This window comes from Mustelus asterias, chromosome 9 (genome assembly GCF_964213995.1).
Source record: "Mustelus asterias chromosome 9, sMusAst1.hap1.1, whole genome shotgun sequence".
NCBI lineage: Eukaryota > Metazoa > Chordata > Chondrichthyes > Carcharhiniformes > Triakidae > Mustelus > Mustelus asterias.
Window position 1 is genome coordinate 100,894,799 of NC_135809.1, and position 22,767 is coordinate 100,917,565.

At 41.6% G+C, this 22,767-nt stretch overlaps 1 protein-coding gene across 3 annotated transcripts in view; it reads left to right on the forward strand.

Annotated features, from left to right (window-relative positions):
* The window catches only part of LOC144498875 (uncharacterized), a 256,941-nt gene that overhangs the window by 124,469 nt on the left and 109,705 nt on the right, over nucleotides 1–22,767 (forward strand). For all 3 annotated transcript variants that reach the window (XM_078220688.1, XM_078220690.1, XM_078220689.1), the window contains exons 4-7: nucleotides 2,883–2,962; nucleotides 3,107–3,146; nucleotides 5,215–5,295; nucleotides 21,857–21,964. In XM_078220688.1, coding sequence (XP_078076814.1) covers nucleotides 2,883–2,962; nucleotides 3,107–3,146; nucleotides 5,215–5,295; nucleotides 21,857–21,964 — 309 coding nt within the window. The remainder of the gene's footprint in view (nucleotides 1–2,882; nucleotides 2,963–3,106; nucleotides 3,147–5,214; nucleotides 5,296–21,856; nucleotides 21,965–22,767) is intronic.

Here is a 22,767-nt window from a genome sequence, read left to right on the forward strand (position 1 = left end):
AAATAACACTGCTAGTGCCAAAGAAAAGTCATTGTGGAACTGAATTCCAAGGCCCCCATCTTTAACCCAATTATTTTCTTTATTCTAGACAGGCTTTATTGTAAAATAGGACAAATTGCATTTGTTTACAAATGATTAATGTGAAAGTAATATATATGTTTTAAATTTAAAGCCAGTTTCAATAAATGATTGCACCAATGCAATTCAAAAACGATTGGAAAGTGTATTCATTGGGGTATTGTTTTGCCGTAGCATGCTAAGTAATATCAATTTTGGACAAGTCTAATCATCTGTTTTCTGTAAAGCCCAACTGCTCTCAGAAAGGGGGTAAACTGCAATAACAAAATAGTAATAGGCAAAATGCACTAAAGCAATGTCACTTCATTATAAGTAAGGAGTCTAACAACACCAGGTTAAAGTCCAACAGGTTTATTTGGTAGCAAACGCCACTAGCTTTCGGAGCGCTGCTCCTTCGTCAGATGGAGTGGAAATCTGAAGGAGCAGCGCTCCGAAAGCTAGTGGCTTTTGCTACCAAATAAACCTGTTGGACTTTAACCTGGTGTTGTTAGACTCCTTACTGTGTTTACCTCAGTCCAACGCTGGCATTTCCACATCATGACTTCATTATAATACAGTGATGAATGCAATGGAGGAGCCCTGTCTATCTATTCTGATGAGTTAGAAGGATAGTGTTAGCATATATAATTGAAAACCATATTTACACTACATAATCATGGTAAAGGTTTTTTTAAAAAATGGCATTGTGAATTCCTCAATTTTGAACCTGACGAATCAACTGTAAATGATAAACTTGAGCACCTGTTTCTAGCCTTCCAGCTCTACAGACATGAGCTGTTTAATGAAAAGGACACACCCACAGCCTTGGGTAGATGTCAATTCAATTTTTCTCTACATGTGCGAAGAGACTATGGGGGCAATTTTCCAACCTTGCCACGCCTGGTGCAGATTGTGCCAATCCCGGGAAATATCATGCGGGCCTAAAAGTCGGCTTTGTGCCCAGCACCAAACAGTTTGCAATCGTCCTGGTCACTACCTAATGGCGCAAACCGGATCATGCCCAGAAAGGACACATGGCTGATTAGCATATTTAAAGTAACATTAAAATATGCACAGCCCGTTTGATGCTGGATTCTCCCATCTCCTTGGAGGATGCCCGGCACAGGGGAGTGATCGGCAGCAGGTCCCGGTGTCCACGGGGAAGCGGAGGGGTGGGGGAGGGAGGGGAACAGGGGTGACAGGCTTGCACAATGGCCCCATTAGAGCTCAGCAGCTGGCTTCACCGATGAAATTAGGCTCTGCCCACTCGCCCTGCTGGTGAGAATCGCATCCTGACCCTTTTTTTTTGACTAGTTCTCATAAGATTGCATCTTTCAACTTGCTGAAAAAGTGAGTCTGAAACTCTCCTGTTTTACTGCTCGTTCGGCACTTAGAATGTTTTTGGGAAGATCACCCCCTCCCCAGGCCACCCTGTGTCCAATGGCAGATCCCTGGCAGGAGGACCAAGGGAAAAATCTGTTCGCAGCCATTGAATTTTAACCAAGGTAATACTGTGGAGCAATATCTAGATCTAGAAATTGAAGATGTAGGCAAATGATTGTCGGCCCTTACCCGCTTATTCCCGTGGCAGGCGGGGTGGTAAAATTCTAACAAATGTATCTGACCTTCTCCCTTTTATAAATTCACTGCCATTTTGTTACACTGATTTATTGAGGAATTGTGATTCGATTAGGCATTGGTTTAACTTAACAGGAAAATACATGGCAAGAAAAGACTATTGTTTCCTTCTGCCCAGTCCCAGTATTTAGCAACAACGCTATCCCTCAATTTTGGTTACAACTCCTTATCCAATATTTCTTTAGCTACTTATGTATCTCTTCCTTGAAGCTGCTGATACAATCAATCTCCTTTACCTCCATATTTTTTTGTATTTTCGTTGTAGGTTTTAGCATGCATATATTTCTGCTCAGAAAAAAGAAGGCTGAGAGGAGATTTGATAGAGGAATTCAAATTCATGAGGGATCTAGGCAGAGTAGATGGGGAGAATCTGTTCCTGTTCATGAAAGGATCGAGAACGAGAGGGCACAGATTTAAAGTGATTAGTAAAAGACACAAAAGTGAAATGAGAAGAAACTTTTTTATACGGCAGGTGGTTAGGGCTTAGAATGTAATGCCTGCGAGTGTGGTGGAGGTAGGTTCAACTGAAGCATTCAAGAGGGAATTTGACTGTTACCTGAAAAGGAAGAATGTGCAGGGTGATGGGGAGAAGAGGGGGGAATGGCATTAGGTGAGTTGCTCATTCGGTAAGCCAGTGTAAACACGATGGGTCAAATGGCAGCCTCCCACAACGTAACCATTCTGTGACTTTATGAATTTGAGTATAATCATTCATGAAATTTGAATGCAAACTGCTGAACTGCAAAGTTAATATAAAAATTGTCATACTGTTGTATTCTATAGGAGTTTAGAGCATTAATGTACTTGCACAACTTTTCTTACTTGTAATCTGAACCTTTGGACCTCAGCAATACACATTAGTTCCTGACTACATCTGTATGACATTTTTGTGTTCCCTAAAGTGTAGGACCTTTAGTTTCTGTGAATGAAATCGCTGATTTGGTGTTGGATTAAGGACAGTTTTGGTTCTGTTAGTATATGCTGACTAGGTAGTGGATTGAGTGAAATTATTTCAGTTCGGAGCTTGATACTCCCAGGTGAAGGAGAATATCATTCTGTCAATCTGGTCTGGATCTGAACAAGGATTAACTCACTTTAAAAGACAGTCCTGATCATAACTTTTTTTTAAATAAAGAGGTATGTATAAAGAAAGAAATAAATGGATTAAAGAATTTTTTTTTTTACAGGGCAGGCAAGATGGGGCATCAGTTGATCCATGGGATGATTTCAATTTATACAAAGTTGTGGACAGATTTGGATTTCTGCAGTAAGTTCAATAAATGTTGAACATTTTGATGACTATTCCCATTTATTAGAAAATGTCAGACACTTTTAATATTCTATTTGTTATTGATGTATGTCCTTCCCTTGGTGTTACCAAATGCATAATAACATTCTGATGTACTTTCAGTGAACACGAGCTGCCTATGCCAACTGTATTGGAGGAAAAGGTAAGATGTGTATTATAACAAATACTTGTTTATTATTGAATAATTCCACATTGGTTGGTAAGTGACAGTAGATTGATAAAGCTGCTCCCCATGTTATACAAAAAATAAAATCACAGCGTTTAGTAAACAAAAACTGAGATACTGTGGCCGGAATTTTAACGGCACGCCCGTCATGGGAACTGGAGTGGGCGAGGGTGGGAGCATGGGAATGTCCGTTGACCTTGGGTGGGATTTTATGGTTTCAGGACAAGCGAGGCCATAAAATCCCACTCATCATTTAAAAGTAGGTTTAGATGGGGTCAGTCCCATGCTGCAGTACATTGGAATTGGAGTATGGATGTTGGTGCTTCACTTTTGCCATATAGTGCATTTCCACTCACTGCTGAGCCACTGCAAAACTCTCTGTTCAAAAATAAAGCCACTGTTTGGTGCCTTTTCATCAAACAAGGTGTGTCCTTTTCATCAAACAAGGAAGACAATGAAGGGAAAATTAGAGGTTCAGTGAACTTGAACCACTCCCAGACACGCATTGAACAACTGGTTCCAGAGCAGGACTCATTTTACAAATGCTGATAAGATCAAATGAAGATAATTTTCCAAATGTAATTAACTGACATAATCATAGAATTTAAATAACATCTGCCTTTGACCAGATTGAGACAGAAAAAGAATAAACAACTCTAGTATGTCTTGAACAACATTTGAACCAATTATGTTACACTGTACTTTTGTCTAATCCAAACATTAGATACTGAATCGTTGCCTTTATACAATGGCCAGGATTTTTAGAATGATCCATCCTGCCACCCAAAAGTAGAGAACACATTGCCGATAATACTGGCCTTTTATATGGCATTTTATTGATTGTCTTTTGGAAATCCAAATTCACTTCATCTACTGGTACAATTTATCTACCCTGCTTGTTACAGCCTCAAAGAACTCTCATAAGTTTATCAAACATGATTTATTTTTCGCAAAACCATATTGACTCTGTCTGATAATATTATGGAATGTCCTACCTCTACCTCCTTAATAATAGATTCCAGCATCTTCGCAATAACAGATGTTAGCAAACTATAGGCCAGTTAGCCTGATTTCTGTCTCCTTCCTTTCCTGCATAGTGGTGTTGCATTTGCAGTTTTCCAATCAACAGAGAGCTTTCCAGAATCTAGGGAATTCTGAAGTGCAACCAATGCATCCACTATTTCTACAACCACTTATTTTAAGGCCCCAGGGTGCAGGCCATCAAGTACAGCGGACTCTAGTATTCACCCAGTGGTGGGTGGGGATAACTTGGAAAACCCAAAAAATAAAGTCTCTTGAGGTTGCTTGAGGGCTTTTAGGGGCTTTGGGAAGTGCATTGAGAAGAGGGGGGTCTACTGAGAGCCTCTTGCTGCTAAACCCCCCATCACCTCCCTCACAACCCCATCCCCTAACTGCCTCCCCAACACTGATCCTGATCCTGCCATTACTCACCTGTGCCTGGGTCCATTGGTGATTCTGGACCTCGTCTGGGTCTGCTTCCAACAGCAACCACCAGTGGCACTACTGAGCAATGAAGAGCTCCCAGCCTCTGATTGGCTGGCAGCTCTCTTTTGGGAACTTCCAACCTGTAAAGGAAACGTCTGAGAGGAAATCTTGGAGTGGTACATAAGATAGTTAAGAAACTTGAAAAGGTAAATCTAAAAGGTTACTCTAGAATGTAACTTGGAAGAGCATGTGCTCAGAAGAGTAAAAGATAAATTTGTGCAAAAACTGATAAAAATGTAGCAGAGTTCCAGATCATGTAATGAAGGTGTAAGCAATAAACTGCTCACTGGACAAAATATTTAATGAACATCTGAAGCTATAATGAGGGAGACTTATCTTCCTGAATGAGTGGAATAAGATGGGATGAATGTCTTTCCTCATTAGTAATTATCCTGTCCAGAAATTGAAGCTAATGATATTTGGTGCCTTTGTCTATTAAAAGTGCCCAAGACTAAAACATAGCCACTGCACTAAAAATTGAATCATTACTGAAATAAGCAAATGTTTTTTACGCATGACACTTTTATTTTTCTTTCAGGCTAAACATTTGGAGATTGAAAGAATACCCAAATGGGTCAAAATGGTTAAAAAATGGGAGAAGTACAGAAACAGTGACAAGGTAACATTCATTACTTAAAAGTCACCTCAGTAAATCTGAATCTATATGTTTGAGTTATTTGTTTCATTTCACCTGAAATCAAGAAACAGCTGAAGGTACTAGATACTGCAAAGGCTATGGGCCCTGACAATTTGGAAATAGTACTGAAGACTGGTGCTCCAGACCCAGCTACTCTAGCCAAACTGTCCCAGTATAGCTTGGCTAGAGGCGTAGCTAGGCCTGGAGCACAACATTGATATCTACCCAACAATGTGGAAAATTGACCAGGTATTTTCTTTCCTCAAAAAGCAGGACAAATCCAACCTGACCAATTACTGTTCCATCAGTTCACAGTCGATTATCAACAAAGTATTTGAAGGGCTTTGACAAAGGGTCATCTGGACTCGAAACATCAGCTCTTTTCTCTCCTTACAGATGCTGCCAGACCTGCTGAGATTTTCCAGTTTTTTCTCTTTTGGTTAAAGTATTTGAAGGTGCCGCAACTGTGCCATTGAGTGCACTTGCTCAGCAATAAACTGCTCACTGGACAAAATATTTGAACTGAAGAGGTGGGATGAGAGTGACTGGCCTTGACATTAAAGCATGTGACATCAAGGAGTCCTAGAAAACTGGAGTCATTGGATTCAGGGGAGAAAACTGCCCTGGTTGGAGTCATACCTAATACAAAGGAAGATGGTTGTGGTTGTTGGAGGTCAATCATCTCAGTACCGGGACATCACTGCAAGAGTTTCATCACTGCAAGAGCTTCTCAGGGTAATGTTCTAGGCCCAACCATATTTAGTTGTTTTATCAATGCCTTTCCCTACTTTGTAAGGTCAGAAGTGGGAATGTTCACTGGTGTTTGCAAAATGTTCAACACCATTCATGGCTCCTCAGATACTGAAACAGTCCATGTTCATATGCACCAAAACAACATTCAAACTTGGGCTGATAAGTGGAAAGTAACATGCACGCCACACAAGTGGCAGGCAATGATAATCTGCAGCAAGAGAGAATCTAACCATCTGCGCTTGACTTCAATGGCATTAACATCATTGAATTCCCAACTATCAACATCCTGGGGTTACCATTGACAAGAAACTTAACTGGACAAGCCATGCAAAAACTGTGGCTATGGGCTACTGAAAGGCTGGGAATTGTGTGGCAAGTAACTCACCTCCTAAATCCCCAAAGCTGGTCCACCATCAGGAAGGCACAAGTCAAGTGTGTGATGAAATACTCTCTATTTGCCTAATTGAATGCAGCTCCAACAGCACTCCAAAAGCTCAACACCATCTAGCACAAAGCAGCTTGCTTGATTGGCACCCCGTCCACCACCTTAAACATACATTCCCTCCATCACTGATGCATGGTAGTCACAGTGCCTCACCAAGGAACCTTTAGCAGCACCTTCCAAACCCCTGATCTCTGCCACCTAGAAGGACAAGGGCAACAAATGCATGGGAACACCACCATCTGCAAGTTCCCCTCCATGTCACACACCATATTTACTTTGAGTTACATCATTGTTCCTTCACTGTTGCTGGGTCAAAATCCTGGAATTTCTTTCCTAACAGCACTGTGGATCTACAACACGTGGGCTCAGCACTTCAAGAAGGTGGCTCACCACTACCACTATCTTCTCAAAAGCGATTAGGTCAATCAATGTTAGCCTAGTCAGCGATTCCGATATTCCATGAAAGAATACATTTTTAAAAAAGACTCGTTATGTTCCATTTTGGAGTTTGCACATTCTCCTCGTGTCTGCTTGGGTTTCCTCCGGGTGCTCCGGTTTCCTCCCACAGTCCAAAGATGTGCGGGTTAGGTTTATTGGCTGTGCTAAAATTGCCCCTTAGTGTACTGAGATGCATAGGTTAGAGGAATTAGTGGGTAAAATATGTAGGGATATGGGGGTAGGGCCTGGGTGGGATTGTGGTCGGTGCAGACTCGATGGGCCGAATGGCCTCTTTCTGTACTGTAGGGTTTCTATGATTTCTATGATTTTAGCAGTGATAAGTTGCAGAATCAGCAGACAGATTCTGACTCAGAAATTAAAGTCATGCTGATAAAGTTGATCAGCCCAGACCTCTTATCAGTATTCTGCCCACTGCCGTGATCCTCTGCAGGTTGAATTTGCAACTCTTGATGGATCCAAACAAATCCTGCAGCTTGTTGACGAGTGGAATCAAGTCCTCAATGCCCAAGATCCCCCTTGCATGCCCCCAGTGGCTTTTCCTATTGAATTTCTCCGGGATTCACTAATTCCTGCCTACTGCAGGAAATATTATTACTCAGCAATAACCTGCTCACTGACCCTCAGCTTAAGTTCCGCCAGGGCCACTAACTCCTGACCTAATAGAGCCTTGGTCCAAACATGGAAGAGCTGAACTCATAAAATCTCACAGAATCCCTAAAGTGCAGAGAAGGAGGCCATTCAGCCCATCGCATCTGCACCGAGTCTCTGGCAGAGCATCCACCCAGACCCACCTATCCCTGTAACCCCACATATTTATCATGGCTAATCCCCCTAACCTATACTTCTTTAGACACTAAGGGGCAATTAAGCATGGCCAATCCACCTAACTTGCACATCTTTGAACTGAGAGAGGAAACCGGAGTACCTGGAGAAAACGCAGACACAAGGAGAATACGCAAACTCCACACAGTCACCCAAGGCTGGAATTGAACCCGATCCCTGGCACTGTGAGGCAGCAGTGCTTGCCACTGTGCTTCCCAGGAGGTGAGATGAGAGCAACTGGCTGTGACACTAAAACAGCATTTCATCGAGTGTTGTTTTAAGGAACCCTAACAAAACTGAAGTCAACGGGAATCAGAGGCAAGACGCTGCACAAGTTGAAGTCAGACGTAACACAAAGAAAGATGGTTGTGGTCGTACATTTCTCCTGAGATATGTGGGACTAGAGTGGCAACGTTATTTGTAGGGGCAACCTTTTAGGTAGTTGTGATTAAATTGTGCAGAGCTGTCACAATTACTGTAACTTTACTGCTTTAAGGAGTTTGGGAGGAATTTGCTAGACTTATTCCTGAATTAGTCAGTGTTTTTTCTGGATTTTCCTAGGAGATAATATGATTAACAGATAAGTGAGTGGTTGCATCTGTCAACATATTAATTCCTCACATTTTAATGTGGTACAATAATGAATTAAACAGAATGTGTGTACTAAAAGTTTTTTGTTTCTTAAGTGGAGTTGGGATAACCAGCTCAAAGTACAAATTCTAATTTTGTTTAGCTGCATTAGAGTCAGTACCATTTTGGTCGCTGGATTTACTTATGCAGATTCCAACCATAATTCTGGTATAAAAATCTAAACAAGATTAGACTAACTACAGGCAGTAAGGCCATGTTACCAGTGCTAAAAATATAGATGTACTTTTGAAGCTGACTCAAAAGAAATTTCCCTGGTTCACTATTTGTAGCAAAATTAGAAATGATTTCATAATAACTGTGCTTATACATTTAGTACAAACAACATAGAAATAATTTTACTCCATGTTGAAATTGGTATTGTTCAGACAGGTTTCTTTATGCAATTGGCCATAGACTTACCATAATCCTGTGACTTTTAATGTCATCCTTGGTGTAAAGGCGCAGGAAAGCTAAACTTGTGAAATTTGGAGGCCTTAAGGACCCACTTTATGCCCTCTACCCATGATGTATGAACATTATATGTTCAACGCCAGAGCTGAAGAGGAGAGAACATTGATCAGTGTGTGACTACAATGAAATGCCTGGCTGAATTGTGAGTTTGAGCAGCTGAAAGATGATCTGATCAGAAATAGAATTGTCTTAGAACCAAAGAGATCCTGCCATAACAGCACATCTGCTGAGCAAAGAGAAACCTACTTCAAGAAAGCTGTTGACATGTGCAGATGCTCTGAAATGGTCAATCATCAGCTGCTCAGTATTGATAGAAGAACTGATGAGGCTTTGCAATCTGCTAAGAGGCAGTTCAGATCTTCTAAGCACAAAACAATGGAAAAAAGAAAGAACTATTTGCAGAAGGATCAGCAGAAAGATCAAGACCAGAATACTGAACGTAAATAGTGTGGTAGACACCACACAAAAGGAAAGGAAGCATGTCCAGCGTGGAGAAGCTGTGCTCCAACTGCAAGAAACTAAATCACTTTGCACATAAATGTTGTGCTGGAAAAAAAAAAGCAAACTTATAAAGATGGTTGCAGGAGAGATGTTGGACAATGAACCTGATGAAATCACTCTACATCCTCGAACAGGTTGGCACCCTCAAGTCGCAAGGAAAAATGGTTTGCGAGTATTGGAATGATGACTGCAATAAAGTCAATATGAAGTGTTAGACAGTGATGTTACGTGTAATATCATGAGCTTCACAGCCCTATATGAAGTTGCTGAAAGTGGTGACCCAAAAATGAAGCTGTCAAAGGTTAAGTTGTGGCTGTGCAATGGAACAATGTTCACTCCAGGAGGCCTAACTAATCTAAAAGCCCAATGTAAATACGATTTGCAGTTCCAAATACATTAAGTAAAATCCACTAATCTCAGCTGAAATAAATCAAAAGTTTGGACTGGTAACCCTCCAGGTACCAGAAAGAGGTTTGCACAGCACTGCTGAACAAATTCTAAAAATTACAAAGATGTTTTCACAGGCCTTTGATGTTTTCCTAGTGGAAGTAGATGAGTATGTGCGACCAACTCCACATCTTCTGAGAAGTTCCAGCAGCCCTCAAGTCTATCCTGAAAGATAAGATAGAGGAGTTTGAAAAGATGGAGTAATCAAGAAAGCGATAACTCCTACACACTCCATTAAAGCGCAGTAACAGTGAAAACAACCTGGAAAACTGAGAATGTGCATTGACCCAAAGGACCTCAATAAAGCTTTGATGAGATTTCGCTACCCCATTTTAATCATTGAAGAAATTCTGCCACAACTTTCCAAGGCAAAGGTCTTTTTTACCTTAGATGCAAAGAATGGATCCTGGCAAGTGAAATTGGATGAAACCAGTAGTTTCCTGACTACGTCTGGAAACCATTTGGGAGGTGCAGACGATTATGTATGCCATTTGGAATTTCTATTGCTTAGGAAAAGTATCAAAACAACAGCATGGTATAGTCAATGATCTTCTGAAGTGGAAGCAGTTGTGGATGATGTGCTAGTTTATGGATATGGAAATACAATGAAAGAAGCCATCACAGACCATGGTCAGAATCTAGTCAATCTGCTAGAAAAAGCGCAGCAGATGAATCCTGAAGCCAAGTAAGAAGAAACTACAACTGAAGATGACTCAAGTCAAGAACATAGGTCATGTACTGACCATGAGAGGAATTCTTTTTGACTCTGGTAAGGTGAGAGCTGTATAGCAGAGATGCAGTAACCAACAGATGTGAATGAAAGCTGTTCAACGATTTGTTGGATTTGTGAACTACCCAGCAAAGTTCTTGCTCAATTTGTCATTGTAGTGTGAACTTGCACAAAGCTCACTGTGAAGGATGTTCAGTGGTATTGGGGTACAGAACACAGCAACTTTCACTTGCTTCAAACAACTAGTGGCAACAACATTACTGCTGAGTTATTACGGTGTTAATGATGAGGTCACCCTGGATGGTGATGCCAGCGAGACAGGACTTGAAACAACCACGTGCAGTTGTGTTTGTATCCAGAGTGTTAATGCAAACTGAATGACGTTATGCAGAGATTGAGGAAGAGTGCCTGGCTGTGGTCTTTGCTTGTGAGTATTTTAATCAATGCCTGTTTGGGAGAGACAGAGGACAATAGAGCCTGACCACAAACCACTTCAAAACATCTTTCTCAAACCATCATCTATGCTCCAAAGTGTCTGCCAATGGTGTTATTTTGTTTGCAGAGTTATCATTTAGAAGTGAAATACAAGCAGGGGTAGTGGATGCACATTGCCCATACATTGTCAAGAGCTGCACTCCTTTTGAAGAAAGTTGCTGATGCTCGTACAGAGTCTTCCAGATTCAATAAGAATCAATAGCGCAACATGTTCTGTAAGTCATCATCTTGGCACACATTAAATCTGATAGACAAGGGTCTTGGTCAGATCAAACAAACTACACAATGAGATGCAGCTCTCTAGGTACTGCAAGAAGTACTGATGAAAGGATAGCCGGGAAACTTCAAGTGCACATCTATTGTTATAAGGAGTATTGGGCATGAAGGGATTGACTGCCCAAGGTGGCATCTTGTACAAAGGAACTAAAGTCATCATTCCCAAAGAAATGAGGAAACAAATGCTGAAGTACATCTATGCAAGCGACCAAGGAATTGAGACTAGTCTGAGGAAGGCAAGAGAACTGCTACACTTGCATCTAAGCAATGAGATAAGGACCATATTGGTCAGTGCAGTGTTTTTAATAACATCAAGCTAAGTAAACTGAAGAGCTACTCATAGCACCCTAGATAGACAATGGATTAAGCTTGGAGTAGGCCTCTTTCATCTCTTTGGAACTGACTATCTTGTAACCATTAACTGCTATTCAGACTATTGGGAGTTGGACAAGCTGATATCAACAATCACTGTGAGATCATAGAATGCCTGATAGTACACCAGTCTTTATGGCATTCCTGATTTTATGATGAGTAACAATGGCCCTCAGTTAACAAGGGAAGAATTCAGGTATTTTGTAAATGATTGGGAAATGCAGCACTACAGATCATCTACACACTATCCCCAAGCAAATGGAAAGGCTGAAATAGCAGAAAAAATTGCCAAAAGGATCTTCAGAAAATTGAATAGGCTCAGCAAAGATGTGTACAAGATAATCCTAGAATGGAAAAACACCAACTGAAGGCATGGAATGTAGTCCAGTTCAGCGACTAATGTCACTCCTCACCCAAACTACTTTTCCAATAGCTAAAACACTGCTGAAACTGGAAGAGGTAACAGGCATGAGTAACAAAATCAAAGTAAAATGACAAAGTTAATTTTCACTTTGATATAGTTGTTAAATCATTGCTAGAGCAGACAATTGGAGAGGTAGACTGCAAAAGTTCAACACATTCAACAAAAGTCAGTTCACTTGGCAACTTGGGACCTATGTAGAAAAGTTGTCACTTTGATCCTACACAGTGAAAATTAACGACCATATATATTGCTGTAACACAGGAATATACAGACAACTGGTGAAACTATTCCTTCACAGCAGATAGCTGATCAGGGAGATGAGAGTTCACCAACTGCACAAGGAACTGAACAGCCATCAGTTCCAGAGGTCAACCATTCCACAATAAAGGCAACAGATCAGCAGTAACAATGATCACAGCAGCAACCTTTGCCAGGGTTTACCTCCCAAATGCCCTTGGAAGCAAAGATTGGCTCTTATTTAAGTGGCTCCATTAAGGTTCCTGCCAGTGGCAGGAAGACATCAGGAACTCAAGCAGCCTTCTCCCACCATATTGCCAATCCTCCTGTGTCCCAGCCCACCTCCAGTGGATTGGAGAAAATCACCTTTCGGAGATCAGGCAGAAAAATAAAAAGAATATGATATGAAAAATGGACAGATGGATATTGTATGTTGAATTGTGGTATAAAGCATCTTTAGTTTGGAGAATATAAAGCTAATTTATTTGTCAGATTGACATAGAGACTAACTTAAGCATGATTAATTCATTTTCTGTGTGTGATTATTGATATGTTTTTACATTTTCTGCCAAAAAGAACTGTCAGGCTGTTAAAACGTCTATTGTTGTTAGAATCCTATGGGAAAACATCCTAGTTTGATTACCGTAGATCTTGGTGTAGAAATTGACAGAGGTTGACTTGTATGCCGAGCATAAAATGATCTCTACTCTTTCATGGGATGTGGACAGTGGCAAGGCCAAAATTTGACCTTCCCTAATTAGTGGTTTGCTAGGCTACTGCAGAGGGCATTGAAAAGAAAACCGGATTGCTATGGGTCTGGAGTCACATATAAGCTGGATCGTGTAAGGATGACAGATTTCCTTCTTTAAAAGACATCAGTGGATCAGATGGGTTTTGAGAATAATTGATTATGGTTCCATGGTCATCATTACTGAGACTAGCTTTCAATTCCAGATTTATTAATTGAATTTAAGTCCCAACAGTGGGATTTGAACCCAGTTCCCCAGAGCATTAGCTCAGGCCCCTGGATGACTTGTCCAATGAAATGTGAGCCACCGGGGTTGGTGCAAGAGGATCCATTTCTGTTCATCAGTCACCATGTGTGGTCTGTTCTGTATGAATATGTCTTAAATTTCCATGCATCTTCTTGGCAGCACAGCCTGCATCGCCTTCTCAAACCCCACCTCACCCTCATCCTGCCATGAGTGCAAGCTGCAGATGTGTGACCATGGACCTCTTGCCTTCCACCCCACTCTACTCCCTTCACTCCAACCCAATACTTCTGCATTTTTTTCAGATACCTAAAAACTATCAGGATGGTTGAAAGCTACAGCATACCTCTGAAGAAGAAACACTGACACTTTATTTGACCATTGCAACCGTTAACCACATTGTGTGAGGTTCAGTGGTTTAGAATTAGAATCAGCATATGCCAATTTACCAGGCAACCAGGCCAGAGCAAAAGAATAGTCTGTGTGCCAACTCACCAGAGGATGAGATCACAGATGAGCTTTGCTGCATGGGACTCAGTTGAGAGCTTTGGGCGTCGTACAGGACGATGCATATGCAAAACAAGATGCTAATACTTTGGCAGGCCTGTCAAAAACCTGTTGTTACTGTCAATGAGCACGAGGAAGTCTGGCTCCAACTTGGCATAGAGTTTCATGCAAAGTTTGGAGCCCATCCTTTCCAGATTAGAAATGGTGGCCAACTCCATGTAAGGAATTGCTTCAGCATGCCATAGTCAGTTCCATGACTTTCATGGTGGCTGCATGGCTCTCATGAGCATGCTGTTCAAGAGTGGGTGACAGCGGGGAGTCATGAGCCAGGTGTAGAGCAACTATGTGTTGTCACCCAGCAGCCAACCTGTGGTTCTTCATGCTGGCCAAAGATAGTGGGTATGGCTGACTAGCATAGGATGAATGCCTAGTGGCTATTTCCAGGCATTCACCAAGATGCTGATTTTGGAATAATTGCACATCAAATGGACACGGAGAAAGCACAATCCCTTGCAGTTATAAAGTGTTTTCTCATTAACATGTTGGGAACACAGAGCCACATGGGTGCATTTGATTGCATCCTTCAGGAATATTGACAGCCTGGAAAATCCACGTCTTCTCCTCCAGTTTCTCTCTGGTCAAAGAGAAGACAATAATGTTCCCTCTTCAATATATGGGCTCTCTCACCTCCATGATGCATTAATGGATAATGAGCTGCGAAATGTTGCTCCTACTGGAAGGATTCACTGGCATAGAAATTTGGGATGAAGTTAACCTTGATGGCCATTGGCAGTGCCATCATCTCCCTGTTATGAAACTGCAGGTCAGGTTATATAGAATTATAGCCTCCATTAGTGAATAACCTCGATTACGGAAGAAGACTTTCTTCTGACAGACTAACCAACTCCTCTAACCTCTTTTCAAGATCCAACACCAGTCTGTGGAAAATCCAAAAATTAGCAAGACTCCTCAAAGAGCTAGAACATGTACTTGGACTGGCAAAAGCATCTCATCTGTGAGCTCTTTTTGGGTGGGGAAGCCGGTGTGATGGGGGAAGGGTTCCTCATGCAGCTAAACACATGACCATCTTGGAGCGTTTAAGAGAGGTTGTTAACTGGACCTCCATAGTTTGTTTAAGATCACAACCCTCCCTCTTGGCTTCCAGTTTATAGATGCCTCCCCTGTGCTTGTACCCTGTCAGTCAGAACACATAGTTTAGGCTGTGTTGGAAGTATTCCAAGTATCATTTTTCTGCATTGGAGCGCCTTACCTGGAACTACTGAGAGGAATTCCCCAGCGCATCTTTGGGGTACCTCCAAATCCAACACTGGGAAGTCAGGATGTTATTATGCATCTGTGCTAGCTCTCATGTTATTCCCCCTTTAACAAATGATTATCAGTCTCATTTAAATTTTTTTCATTACTAGTTTCTATGCTGTCTTCTCAGTATTGCCTAAAACTATGAATTACCATTATTGGAAGTCAAATGGTGTGATATTTTTGTTGTTTAAGACTCTTTATGTGTACAAATAAAATGAACTAAGTGTAGCTCCCTGATCTGGCTGAAATTGGCTACATTAGCACTCATGAGGATCAAATTTGGGATTCTGCTGGTTTGTTCAGTCCAGTTCTACTTGGGAAGCGCACTTATTAATTGAGTCTTAGGAAGAAGATCTGGAGAACTTCATTCAAAAAGCAGTTATGTTATGTAAATTTAACAAGCAGTGTATTTAGCATGAATATAAATATGATACTCGTTGATTTGTTTTAATGTTAGTTTGATACAGATGGTTGCGTAATTGGAAGCTTGAGAGAATATAAATATAGCAATAATTCAAACTTTTTGTGGAAAAACTCAGGGAATATAAGTCCTGGTAAGAAAACTTTATATAAAGTGGTTTGATCTGAAAGAGCTGTAAATAGATAATTATATCCAAATGTCTATATTTGACTCATTTTCCTGAAGTTTTTTTTTGCGAGGCTAAATCACATTACAAAGACCACTGATCTTTTGGCTGTTGGCTTTCCATGTTTCTGAATAGCAACCAGAAATAAATTGATGCTATATCCCACTTAAATAATTATTAAGGCTTATATAAAGCTCACATCCAGTGATGACAACTGTCTGGAAAATCCATTACTTTTTTTGTGGCTGCAAAAGGTATAATAATGTGATCTTATTTATTCAACTAGTTCAAAGTAAATTACACATTCATGAAAGCCTTAAATAATTTTATGAGATAAGATAAACTGAATCGTGTAATAAAAACAAACGGTGCTCAAAATGCCTGGTATGTCAATTTATTTTTCTGTTCTTCCATAACAATTCTTCGAGATACGGCAGAAAAATTACTTTATTAATCTTTTTTTTAGTTTAACTTAACTCTGGTTAATTGTGTTAATGTCCTTTGCTCATACATATTTATACAGTTCATGCATCGAGTGCCAACTGTGAATGAAATCCTGTACCTGGATTTGTGTTGTCCTGGTATACCTTGCAGGATGACCTCTGGGGGATCTCATAATAGAATCGATCTGAATGATTGTTGATGTGTCTGTTGCCAACAGCAAACACCAGAGATCCGAGATTAGCTCATAAAAGATTGAACCAGCAAACCTTTCTCTGAATATCTCTTGAATAAAGGAAACATCCAGGAATTATTATTCCTGACCATGCAACTACTTTTCAGCTGTGGGGATTATAAACTTATTTTGAATAATTTACTTTAACTAGTGTAGTTTAGATAATGGGGAGTGTATCCAGGATGTCGCTAGTCGCGTCCCGGAAATCCTGAGGTGGGAGGGAGAGGAGCCTGAGGTAGCGGTACATATTGGTACCGCTGATGTGGGTAGGAAGGGAGAAGGGGTCATGAAAAGGGAGTACAGGGAATTAGGGAGACAGCTGAGAAAGAGGAAAGCAAAGGTAGTAATCTCAGGATTACTGCCTGTGCCACGGGAAGGTGAGGGCAGGAATGGAGTGAGGTGGAGGATGAATGTGTGGCTGAGGGACTGGTGCAGGGGGCAGGGATTCAGGTTCCTGGACCATTGGGACCTCTTTAGGGGAAGGGGTGATCTGTATACAAAAAACAGGTGGAACTTGAATCACACGGGGACCAATATCCTGGCCGGTAGGTTGGCTAAGGCTACTGGGGAGAATTTAAACTAGATAGGTTGGGGGAGGGGAGCTAGAAGAGTTGACTAGGATCAAGGAACTAATTGATGGGGGGGAGGATGCAGGGGTAAGGGGAATTACAAAATTAATGGTAGAGGAGAGGGTGCAAGTGAATGAAGGCGGTAATTTAGATAAGGGAGTAGAGGGAGACGGTGTTCGCGACTCATCAAAGCGGGTCCAGATAAAAGCTGGAATAAGGACACTTTGCCTGAATGCACGAAGCATTCGGAACAAGGTGAATGAGTTGATGGTGCAAATCAGCACAAGTGGGTACGATCTAGTGGCCATTACAGAAACGTGGCTGAAAGGTGACCAGGACTGGGAGATGAATATCCAGGGGTATCAGGCGTTTAGGAAGAATAGACAGGAAGGAAAAGGTGGTGGGGTCGCGCTATTAATAAGAGATAATATCAGGGTAGTACTGAGGGATGACATAGGCTCTGAGGAACAAAACGTGGAATCGTTATGGGTAGAGATGAGGAATAGTAGAGGGAGAAAGACACTAGTAGGTGTGGTATATAGGCCCCCAAATAATAATGTTGAGGTAGGGAGGGCTGTAAACAAGCAGATAAGGGATGCGTGTAAAAACGGAACGGCAATAATCATGGGGGACTTCAACATGCACATTGACTGGCAGACTCAAGTCGGTAAGGGTGGAATGGAGGAAGAGTTCTTAGAATGCTGTCGGGATAGTTTCCTTGAACAGCATGTTACGGAACCGACGAGGGAACGAGCTATTTTGGATCTGGTATTGTGTAACGAGGTAGGTAGAATTAAGGATCTTATTGTGAAGGACCCTCTTGGGTCTAGTGACCACAATATGGTCGAATTTCTGATTCAGATGGAAGAGGAGAAAGTTTGGTCTCAAACCAGTGTCCTCTGTTTGAACAGAGGGAAATATGATAGGATGAGGGATGAATTGGCTAAGGTAGACTGGGAGAGCAGGCTGGCAGGTAGGATAGCTGAGGAACAGTGGAGGATTTTTAAGGAGATCCTTTTCAGTTCTCAGCAAAAATATATTCCAGCAAAACACAAGCATTGTAAGAAAAGGGAGAACCAGCCGTGGATAACGAAGGAAATAAAGGAGAGTATTAAAATAAAAACAGCTGCGTACAGAGTGGCCAAAAATAGTGGAGAAACAAGTGATTGGGAAAAATTTAAGAAACAACAAAGAGAGACTAAGAAAGCGATAAAGAAAGGAAGGATAGACTATGAAGCTCGGCTAGCAATTAATATAAAAAATGATAGTAAAAGTTTTTATAAATATATAAAAAGGAATAGAGTGGCTAGAGTGAATGTTGGACCCTTGGAGGACGAGAGGGGGGAGTTAATAGTGGGAAATGAGGATATGGCTGAGTCTTTAAATAAGTTTTTTGTGTCGGTCTTCACGGTGGAGGACACAAATAGTTTGCCAAATATTAACGATAGAGGGTTGGCAGCAGGAGAAATACTTAATACGATTAATGTTACCAGAGAGGCAGTGCTGGGTAGACTAATGGGACTGAAGGTGGACAAGTCCCCGGGTCCGGATGGAATGCATCCCAGGGTATTGAAAGAAATGTCAGAGGTAATAGTGGATGCGTTAGTGATTATTTATCAAAACTCGTTGCATTCTGGGGTAGTGCCGGTTGATTGGAAAACGGCTAATGTTACGCCGCTGTTTAAAAAAGGAAGGAGACAAAAGGCGGGTAACTATAGGCCGGTCAGCTTAACGTCTGTAGTAGGGAAAATGCTGGAATCCATTATTAAAGAGGAGATAGCAGGGCATCTGGATAGAAATGGTTCGATCAATCAGACGCAGCATGGATTCATGAGGGGAAAGTCGTGCTTGACGAACATGTTGGATTTTTATGAAGATGTGACGAGGGCGGTTGATGGAGGAGAACCGGTGGATGCGGTGTTTTTGGATTTCCAAAAGGCGTTTGATAAGGTGCCCCATAAAAGGCTGCTGAAGAAGATTAGGGCACACGGAGTTGGGGGTAGTGTGTTAAAGTGGATTGGGGACTGGCTATCCGACAGGAAGCAAAGAGTCGGAATAAATGGGTGTTTTTCCGGTTGGAGGAAGGTAACTAGTGGCGTGCCGCAGGGATCGGTACTCGGGCCGCAACTGTTTACAATTTATATAGATGATCTGGAGGAGGGGACGGAGTGTAGGGTAACGAAGTTTGCAGACGACACAAAGATAAGTGGAAAAGTGAATCGTGTGGAGGACGGAGAAGATCTGCAGAGAGATTTGGACAGGCTGAGTGAGTGGGCGAGGATATGGCAAATGGAGTATAACGTTGATAAATGCGAGGTTATACACTTTGGAGGAAATAATAACAAATGGGATTACTATCTCAATGGAAACAAATTAAAACATGCTACCGTGCAAAGGGACCTGGGGGTCCTTGTGCATGAGACGCAAAAGCCCAGTCTGCAGGTACAACAGGTGATCAAGAAGGCAAATGGGATGTTGGCCTATATTGCGAGGGGGATAGAATATAAAAGCAGGGATGTCTTGATGCACCTGTACAGGGCATTGGTGAGGCCGCAGCTGGAATACTGTGTGCAGTATTGGTCCCCTTATATGAGAAAGGATATATTGGCATTGGAGGGAGTGCAGAGAAGGTTCACCAGGTTGATACCGGAGATGAGGGGTTTGGATTATGAGGAGAGGCTGAGGAGATTGGGTTTGTACTCGTTGGAGTTTAGAAGGATGAGGGGGGATCTTATGGAGACTTATAAGATAATGCGGGGGCTGGATAGGGTGGAGGCGGAGAGATTCTTTCCACTTAGTAAGGAAGTTAAAACTAGAGGACACAGCCTCAAAATAAAGGGGGGTCGGTTTAAGACAGAGTTGAGGAGGAACTTCTTCTCCCAGAGGGTGGTGAATCTCTGGAATTCTCTGCCCACTGAGGTGGTGGAGGCTACCTCGCTGAATATGTTTAAAGCGCGGATGGATGGATTCCTGATCGGTAAGGGAATTAAGGGTTATGGGGATCAGGCGGGTAAGTGGTACTGATCCACGTCAGATCAGCCATGATCTTATTGAATGGCGGGGCAGGCTCGAGGGGCTAGATGGCCTACTCCTGCTCCTATTTCTTATGTTCTTATGTATTCTCATTTACATGGACAGGGTTCAAGCCTTATTTATTAAAAATCTAAAGCTCAATGGGCTTCACACTTTACCCAAGACCTTTTACACCTACACTTTTGGGTTCATTAAGCACCTTGATATGTTTGGAAGATAAGTTAGATGAGCCTTTATAAGAATTGCACCTCCGAGATACAAATTAGAATATTAATCAAGTGCCTCCTGCTTGCCCAGTCATGTATGTCTCCCCAGCTGAAAGAACATTGCGAGATTTCTACCTATGTATCAGTCTTTACTTTGTTGCATTTCAAAATGCCACATTTTACTATAATGCAAATTGGCTGCTTTGCAAAAAAAAGCAGGTCAGTCGTTCTTTGCCGGCTTATCTATCATTTGGATATTTGAAGACTTGCAACCAGTTACTAATCTACAGAGAAACTATTTTGTGTTAATTGATCATGGGGTATGCTTGGGCAGAATAATTTGGCATTTCTTGGACGGCAGGGTGAGCATAATTACACTCCTTGTGCTTCATTGCTAACTGTCCCTTCAATAATGGTCTTTGTCACCGCTTAGGCCCCACCCATACCATTGATTGGCCTAGCCCTTCCCCTGTTGCAGATCTGTGGATGGCTCACTGAATTTTCTGCACCAGTGCGCCCTACTCCTACGACCCCTGAAAACAGTAATCTGTTTATCAGTACTTTGAGCATACTAGAGGTTACTTGGATGAGGTATTGTTGATGATTATGGAACCAAATCCTTCAGGAGGAAAGGAGATTTTGTGGCACAGTCAGGAGCATTCCTGCTTCTGAGTAGAAGCTCCGGGTTTGAGTCCAATCTCAGCACGTAATGGCCAACGAAGATGAGTTTGTAACATGGCATGCATTAAAGGCAGGTGAGAAGAGCAGGAGAGATTTCTGGTCAACCATGTGACGGAAAGAAAGGTAGAGCCTCTACCATCACTATCTATAGCACCAGACTGCAACATGCATTAGGCAAGACATTGACAGAGCAGTAATGTCACTGGCCTAGTAATCCAAAGGCCCAGGCTAATGTTCTGGGAACAAGGGATCAGATCCTACCACGGCAGCGAATGGAACTTAAATTCCATTAATAATCTGGAATGGAAAAGCTCGTCTCATGGATTGACTGTCATTACAAACTGTCGTTCACTAATTTTTTAGGAAATTGCAGATAAGCAACAAATATGACTTGTCAGCGACACACACGACTCATGAAAAAACAAAAAAAATGAAATTTCACAAAGTATATTATTCGCGTTAAAAAGCAAAATTAACTTTATCTATTCATGAATAAACATTGCAATAAGTAGTCCTCAGTAAGCATACATTAAAATGTACATTCCTCTCGATGATTAACACTGGAATTCTACTACCCCACCTGCCATGGAATCGGAGGAGGCGAGGGGCGGACAATGGAAATGTCCGTTGACCTCGGGTGGGATTTTCCGGTCTCGGGTTGAGCAAGGCTGTAAAATCCCGCCCCATATTTGTATTTGGTGATTTAAGAGTATTTTGTGTTGTGGACCATGAACGAAGAATTGTTTTGTTAAATTGGAGAGACTTATAATGACTTAGTTAAATAACAGAGTAAAACGTACCTTACATTAACAGACGAGTTTTCAATGAGTAAGTAAACTTGTGAGTATAGAATTAATCATATGTAATTATCATGTGACAAGTGTAACACTAGTCTGTGTTTTCATTTCAGATGATCCGTAGAATTTACAAAGGAATCCCACTACAGCTTCGGGGTCAGATTTGGTCACTGCTATTAGATTTAGAAAAATTGAAGTCGGAGAATGAAGGGAAATATGAGGTAAATTATTTAGGAAACGGTTTCTCAAGCTGATTTTTAAAAAATTATTGTCTGCAATCTTTGATGACTAACATACTGGACTTTTCAAGTTCCGTTAGATAGTGTTGACTTGTTAAAACTAAAATGTTCGTTCAAACAGTAATGCAGGTATGTCAGAAAGTAAAAGCACCAATCACTGAGCTTTAAAGCGTTCTTTCATACCTTTTTCGCAAGGGAGATAATATTGCAAGGGTGATATAACCTTCATTGCTAAGGACACATAGGATGAAATTTAATGCCCTCCCCTGTGGCAAGTTGGTAGGTGTGCATTTAATGCGATCAGAAGAACATGCTGCTTTCCTGTCTCTCTCCTGATTAGGTCTGTGACAGGAAACCCCATGGATTACCTTCCCACCCTGCTGCCAATGGAGATCCTACATAGGGTATTTCATGCCCCTTAAGGGTGCCACCCTGCCATGGCTGGTATTCACCTAGCAGTGGGCAGGGGGCTCACAAAATTGAATGTTCTAAATTTTCACTGGTGGGAACTTAACTTGGAGGATGAACTTAAATTCAGTGATGTAGCCTTTCAGTTGGTATGCCTGATATGTTAATGAATGCAAATGGAATGGGATTCCCAACATTGTTCATTGGGAAACTTGGCCAGTCTTAACCTGCCTTGAGAATCGAGAAAAAAAAATTCACACAGTTTTTCCTACCAAATTACATGCAACCTGCCCACCTGGTGTGTTTATTTGTGGGCTTCCGAGGAGGGCCCCTTGTTCAAAGACGTTAAGTACCTGATCCAGAGGTCTTGCATTAGG